Source organism: Sinocyclocheilus anshuiensis, unplaced genomic scaffold (assembly GCF_001515605.1).
Source record: "Sinocyclocheilus anshuiensis isolate Anshui unplaced genomic scaffold, SAMN03320099.WGS_v1.1 scaffold1105, whole genome shotgun sequence".
Lineage (NCBI taxonomy): Eukaryota > Metazoa > Chordata > Actinopteri > Cypriniformes > Cyprinidae > Sinocyclocheilus > Sinocyclocheilus anshuiensis.
The window spans coordinates 281,569-289,209 of NW_015558596.1; the positions used below are offsets into that span (position 1 = coordinate 281,569).

The following is a 7,641-nucleotide window of genomic DNA, read 5'->3' on the forward strand; positions in this document are numbered from 1 at the left end:
TCTCCCTTTGGAGTGGACTTTGAGATTTGTAACTTTCTAGATCTTTTTTATGCCCAAACATACACACTACACACTGACTAAACTTAAAAAGGTGAAAAAGCATAATAGGACCCCTTTAAAGAGCATGCAAGAGTTAGACGAGAGTTAGTTTTTACTGCATTATACTTTCTAAAGGTGTAACAACGAATAGATAAGTATTATAATGGATTATAACTGTTATTATAAATAATTATAAAAATTATTCATGAGATCAAACAATGCATTATAAAGTGAATTACCAGGCACATTTAATGCATTAAACTACTTTCATGATCCATTATATATAAAGGCATTAACTAAAGTGTCACCAAATATCTTGACCCCAAACTTTTAAACAGTAGTGTATATTAATATTAAACAAAAATTGCTAGCACTGCTAATATGGAGAACTATAGTAACAAGTGAGCCAGAACTGCCACTGGTAACTCCTCAAAAATACAATAGCATGATGCTACTGTCCTAAAAACAGATTGTGTTTTGACACAGGGGAGGAGTTTTCCATGGATCCTTTCAGATGGAACTTTGTGGGGAAGAATCTTTTCTGTATGGCTGTGGAGGGTTTTGTCTATTTCATCTTTAATCTGCTCATCCAGTACAATTTTTTTCTCGATCACTGGTAAGGACAAAAAGACATTATTCATATTCTCTTATATTCTGCTCAGTTTCATGTCATTTATGTCTGGATTTTTACTCTACAGCTGCAAAAAAACAATATTAAAAAAGTTGGCTTTAAAATGGGATCTGTTTAATATTACTTTACTTTGTGTTTACTATAGCTATACTGTATCTTAAAACAACATATGATGGTAACTATTATTTTTGTCTATTATTTGCGTAGGGTGTCAGACTATAGGAAGAGTCCTGTTAAAGATGAAGATGATGATGTAGCTCAGGAGAGAGAGCGCATTTACAAAGGAGGAAACAAGAATGACATCCTTCTAATCTGAGATTTATCAAAAGTAAGTGACCAGACCAAGTTATTAAGATATAAAGCTTCCATTTTATATTTTGTAAGCTATTTCAGTTTAAAGGGGTCATATGATGCTATTTTAAAGATCATTATTTTGTGTATTTGGATACTTACAGTCGCTGATTCAGAAGCGCCAGATTGTCATAGATAAGTCGGAATTGACTCTTTTTTTTTATTTTTTAGAAATAGCCTTTGTGCACAGCCAGCCTTGAACTCTTCTAGGTTCAAAAAACTGTCGTCCATAAAATGTGTTGCACAAATTCGAACATCTGGGTTGTGCTGTTCTGTTGTAAATAAATCTTAACCAATGATTCCTAATTGCATCTACTTCCGGAAGGCCAAATAAAGTGCTTTTGCTTTCGCACTGAAATACACAGCGTCTCCCTGACATGGCTGCATCAACACTACTGCTGTTACTGAAACCACGCCTTCTTTCTTTGCGTGCACATTTGGGCGGCATTATGCTAATATGTCCACATAGTGACGTAGATATGTGGGGGCATGTTAGAATGAGCCGTTTTAGGTAGGCGTGGTTGACTCTTAACTTTTATAAAGAATATCTCTTTGGATTTGAGACTTTAGTCTTTGCAACTTTACAGATCTTCTTTATGCACCAAGAGCTTGTAACACTCCAAAGAGAAAGGAAAACTTGAAATCGCATCATATGACTCCTTTAATTTTTAGCGTTTTGAATTACCTTTATTACCATGCTTAAGTGTGCGGTCTAATCTTAGACATACAGGCGCAGAAAACGACCAGCAGTGGACAGAATCTGTGTAGGAGTTCCAGCAGGCGAGGTATCACACACACACAAAAAAACTTCATTGTAAGCCATACTGTTGCTCCTTCAATTGAAATGAATGACTGAACAATAATGTGGCAATCAACTTAAATGTTGTCTGCAGTGCTTTGGGCTTCTTGGTGTAAATGGTGCAGGTAAAACCACAACCTTTAAAATGCTGACCGGAGACACTGATGTGACATCAGGGGAGGCGTCAGTAGCTGGATGCAGGTAATATACAAACTATAAAGAGTTGTGTGTATTTACATTAGATGCAAATGCTAAACATGAACTGTGCTTTTCTTTAGTATTCTCACCAATATCCTGGATGTGCACCAGAATATGGGCTACTGTCCTCAGTTTGATGCCATAGACGAGCTTCTGACGGGGAGGGAGCACCTGTACCTGTACGCCCGTCTCCGCGGGATCCCTGAATCTGAGATTAGCAGAGTAAGTCTCACAGCTGGACCCCTCATTCACCTTTGTCAAAGAAATTTTCAATCTGACTTAAAAGAATAGTTAACTTTAAAATGAAATTTTGCTGAAAATGTACTCACCCTCAGGCCATCTAAGATGTAGATGAGTTTGTTTATTCATTGGAACAGACTTAGAGAAATTTTGCGTTACATCACTTGCTCACCAGTGGATCCTTTGCAATGAATGGGTGCCATCCAGAAGATCCAGTGGTGAGCAAGTGATATAATGCTAAATTTCTTCAAATCGGTTCTGATAAAGAAACAAACACATCTGCATCTTGAATGGCCCATGCAGGGCCATCGCAAGGGGGGTGCGAAGCCCTGTGCAAAGTTGACGTGCGAGGCCCTCTGCAATTTTGTGTGTGTGGGGGGGGGTTGCTATAGTAACAAACGCAACTTTAACATGCATCTGATCGATTGTGATGCCATGCTCACTGACATGCTTGCTCACGAATCACAGTCATAAGACATGCTCATAAGAATTGTAAGATCTACTGCATAATAATAATAATAAAGCAATTAAATAAGTAAATAAGAATGCTAAAATAAGTTCTAGGTTATTTATGAAGAGTTCCGATGCAAAAGCCTCTAAGTGCCATCTAAAATTTTGTTCTAAAATGGTTATTTTCTCAGGCTCCTATGTTATGTTCAGTTATTTTACTTTAATGGGAAAGAAAATAAACTATTCATTGTCATTAAAGTGAAATGACTGAACCTACACATAGGAGCCTGATAAAATGCTAATTTTAGAAGAAAATTTCAAACGGCACATAGAGGCTTTTGCATCTGAACTCTTCATATGAAGTAGTAATCAATTTACACTATTTGAAAATAATATTTTATTTTAAAATGTGCACATTCACTGTTATTCGTATGTCTAATAGTCAAAAACGCAAACGTCTCTTGTCACGTTCATTTATGATTTACATGAATCATGATCGCATGATATTATCAATTCAAAACGGCGAAATGTCATAAAAAGTTGAGTAGTTTGCATCACTAGATAGTCTATTACTGTCGGTCACTGCACATTTCTATCGTAAAACAGTTTTCTAATACAGTACTACTTATATCTTTCCACGAACTCTCGTTGCATTGTGACAGTGACAGTAAGACCCCGCCTTCTTTGATTTGATTGGCCATCTCGATCATTTTGACATTGATGAGCACTGTTGGACCACTGAGGCAGACCGGCCTAAAAGTTTAACTTTTAAAACTTTTTGTCATCCTAACAACAAACACCTTTACTCATTCTTATACACAGAGTCTTATACTGTCTATCAGCTATGACTATTTTAGTCTTTCAAAGGACAAAATGGGTGGAAAAACAGTAATAGAAATTAGACATAAACGACATAAAATGCAGGCCAGGAGCTAGGCCCTGTGCGTTCGCACACTTGGCACAGCCCTTGCGACGGTACTGATGGCCTGTATTTATTTTCTTCTTTGCAGCACTTAAAGGGTTAGTTCACCCAAAAATGAAAATTAGCCCATGTTTTACTCAGGCACGAGACCCTGTGCGGTAGCACACTTGGCACAGCCCTTGCGACGGTACTGGGCCCATGGGTGAGTACACTTTCAATTTTGGGTGAGCTATTCCTTTATAGGTGCTTGGAAACTCTGTTGCCTATAGTGTATTCTAACCACCCAGGGCACGGCGTCCCATCCAAGAAGACACTTCCAATGTGTGTGCTAGATTCTTCAGTGCCTTCCTTCCCTTCCTTAGCTGTGCAGCATCAAGACAGCACTCCCAAATTACTTTTTTCAGTAATAAGATTTATTAGTGGCAGGCAGGGAGTCGCTTCAGAAACATTAAAGCAACAAGAAAAAAACCTTGATGATCATGTTTAAAATAACCAAGTTGCATAAGACTTGCGCATGCTTTACAGTGTTCTACAGATTACACTCATACTGGCCTCACTTGCAGCTGACAGTTTTCCCAGTTTAATCACTCATGTGATAAAGATACAGTTGGTGCATGGCCTTAGCGTGGCCACTGGAATTATAGCACATACTCATTCCAGTTCTTTCTGAGGCATGTTGTATAAAATTATCCTTGACCTTACTGGAAGCATAAGCATGCTCAAGACATATCAGCATTTCAGGTTACAACTTAAGCATATTATTTTGAGAGCATCAAATCCTAAAAATGCTTATAACAATACCATTACCACTTTTTAAAGAAAACGTTTCACTCTCCAACAAAAACTTCCACCACAGCACACATGACACACACAATAGTACACAGCCTTTCCACACTTCATTTTTTACACAAGCAACTACAGTATGTTCTGTTAACTGATATGCATTCTGTTACAATCATTATTATTGTGTACTGTATGATTGTATGTTTTCTGTAGGTGGCAGAGTGGGGCATTCAGAAGCTGGGTTTGTCTGAATATGCAGGAAACTGTGCTGGTACCTACAGCGGGGGCAACAAGAGGAAGCTGTCTACTGCTATTGCTATGATTGGCTGTCCTCCTCTAGTGCTCCTGGTATGTTTTTCCTAAGTGTTCTTAATGTCATTGTACGAAACAAAAAACATTGGTATAATTTAACCCTGTAAATGGATGTAGGATGAGCCCACCACAGGAATGGACCCTCACTTCCGTCGCTTCCTGTGGACCGCCATTCTGAGTATCATCCGTGATGGGAGGGCAGTCGTTTTGACGTCTCACAGGCAAGAATTTAAAGTTAATGCAGGGTTTCCCAAAGAGGGTTCATTAATAACTGGGTGTTTGTGAGCAAACTGCAGGGAGTTTGTGAGTTATAAGCTAATAATGAATTAAATCAAATGTAACATTAAAATCCACAAATGGCTGCACTATTAATCAAAATAAAACTGAAATAGTGATATATCTTATTAAATCACAATTTTCAAATAAAAGGTTGCTATTTAAAAATTAAAGAAGTATATAGTCAGGTAGGGTGTGTTTTAGAGTGTAGCGTGTCAATGTATTTACACGCTTATAATACAGTGTTTTTAAAGAGGCTCAGTTCACAGTAGATAAAGTAAATCAGTAGCAATATGAGACATTTACATAAAATAAACTGTCTTATTACAGTTCAAATTCACAATCATGAAATAATCACATCATATTTTTTTAAGTCGTACAATTTTAAAATAATTGTATATATTTTTTAAATTAAACACTTACTATAAATATTATTTTATCTGTATACTTGCATGCCATTAACCTACACCAGAGAACTGTGGACATTAGTCAATGTATTTACACGCTTATAATAAAGTGTTTTTAAAGAGGCTCAGTTAACAGTAGATAAAGTAAATCAGTAGCAATATGAGACATTTACATAAAATAAAATGTCTTATTACAGTTCAAATTCACAATCATGAAATAATCACATCATATTTTTTTAAGTCGTACAATTTTAAAATAATTGTATATATTTTTTAAATTAAACACTTACTATAAATATTATTTTATCTGTATACTTGCATGCCATTAACCTACACCAGAGAACTGTGGACATTATACAAATGTGTTGTCAAATTATTGAAATATTTACGTAAAATCAAGTAATATATATATATATATACTATATCTAAGTGGTTCAGCTGGGAACCCCCTGTGTGATTGCAATGATGTTCATAGTTTTTTAGTGACTTAAATGTCTCAGGTATTATCTTTAATAAATAATTATTTATTTTAAATTATTTATCATTATTATTTTAATAAAAATTAAATATTATTTTATTTTTTATGTGTCCAAATATTTATAATTATTTATTTTAATGTATTATTCATTATTTTCTTAAATGAAAATTAAAATGATGTATTTATTTACTTTTTTTTTTTTTTTTGCATTTACAGTATGGAAGAGTGTGAAGCTCTTTGTACTCGCTTGGCCATCATGGTTAATGGGACGTTTAAGTGTCTGGGCAGAATCCAGCATCTGAAATACAAGTGAGTATGTTTGGAAAGTATTATTTTTATTATTTTTTTTTTTTAAGTATTAATTTCAAGGATGCCATTCCCACATTACCACAAATCAACTTCATTGTTCTTCCTGCCTTAAATTCTCAACTTCCAAAGGTGGTATGCAAAACAACTTTAATCCATTAAATGTAAAATCAAGCTTGCACTTGTTTTGTCGATCATGTATTAGACATATTGATTGTGCTTGCGGACAGGTTTGGAGGTGGCTATGTAGTCACGATGAAGATCAAAGCTGAAAAAGCAGGCATACCTCCTGATCTGGTCCCAGCCGAGTCATTCATGGAAAGCAGCTTCCCAGGATGTATACAACGAGAGAAACACTACAACACTTTACAATACGAAATCGTCGCCGCCTCACTGGCACGAGTCTTCCAGCTGGTGTTGACCAACAAAGAGAGACTGAACATTGAGGACTACTCTGTGTCTCAGACCACATTAGACCAGGTAACTTCACCATCACCATCACGTCATTAGCAGGTGCGATGTGCTAAAGCTTCAAGCAACAAATCTCTTTCACGTCAATCCATACCAGCTATCAGCAGCATGTTAAGACTTTTAGCATTTCACTTTTTACTGCAGACAAGAAAAATTGCTTGATGCTGTAAAATTGACATGCTGTGCTCTAGGGACCTTCCATTAGAAATGAATTATTGGTTGAAATTCCCATGCTGAAATTGAATTAAATTTGCTCAGCAGATGTGACTGACAGGACTAACAGCTCATATGTTTCACTGCCTTACAGGTGTTTGTGAGTTTCGCCAAGCAGCAGTCAGTAGAGGATGACACTCAGCTCAGAGCATCAGTGCCGAGACGAGAAAAAAAGGTCTCGCCGCTACAAAGAGATGCGACGAAAAACAGTTAAAATGGACTCATATGCTTCAAAAGGACTCATGGCTGACAGCACATTACACCATGTTGTTTATGGAGTTCCTAAAGCCTTTTATATATGTATTTATACACAAAACCTGCTGCATCTATTTTAGGTTTTAAAAATGTCAGATTTTTTCATTAATATATAACATTTTTCAACATCTGCCCTCAGTCTATAGCACTTCGAGCCAAAGGTCAATCTCCACCAACTGAAAAGAAAAACCTCCACATATCAAAGGGATAGTCCATCCAAAAATGAAAATTCTGTCATCATTTACTCACCCTCATGTCGTTCCAAACCTATGACAAGATATTGTGAAGAATGTTAGTAATCAAACAGTTTTGGTTCCCATTGACTTCCATTATATGAACAAAAAATCAAATGAAAATCAAATGGAACCAAAATTGTTTGGTTACCAACGTTCTTCAAAATATCTTCGTTTGTGTTTAGCAGGAAAAAAAAAAAGTAATACATGTTTGGAAAGACGTGAGGGTGAGTAAATGATTTTTGTGTGAACTATCCCTTTATTACTGGTGATTTGA

At 36.1% G+C, this 7,641-nt stretch overlaps 1 protein-coding gene across 1 annotated transcript in view; it reads left to right on the forward strand.

Moving 5' to 3' along the window:
- LOC107680047 (retinal-specific ATP-binding cassette transporter-like) overlaps positions 1-7,397 on the forward strand; it is a 44,043-nt gene extending 36,646 nt beyond the window's left edge. Inside the window, 10 exon segments of the mRNA XM_016475806.1 lie at positions 526-655; positions 878-998; positions 1,744-1,806; positions 1,915-2,021; positions 2,099-2,240; positions 4,627-4,761; positions 4,843-4,946; positions 6,103-6,195; positions 6,423-6,672; positions 6,971-7,397. Coding sequence (XP_016331292.1) covers positions 526-655; positions 878-998; positions 1,744-1,806; positions 1,915-2,021; positions 2,099-2,240; positions 4,627-4,761; positions 4,843-4,946; positions 6,103-6,195; positions 6,423-6,672; positions 6,971-7,090 — 1,265 coding nt within the window. The 3' untranslated portion in view covers positions 7,091-7,397.
- Positions 7,398-7,641: the final 244 nt, after the last annotated feature.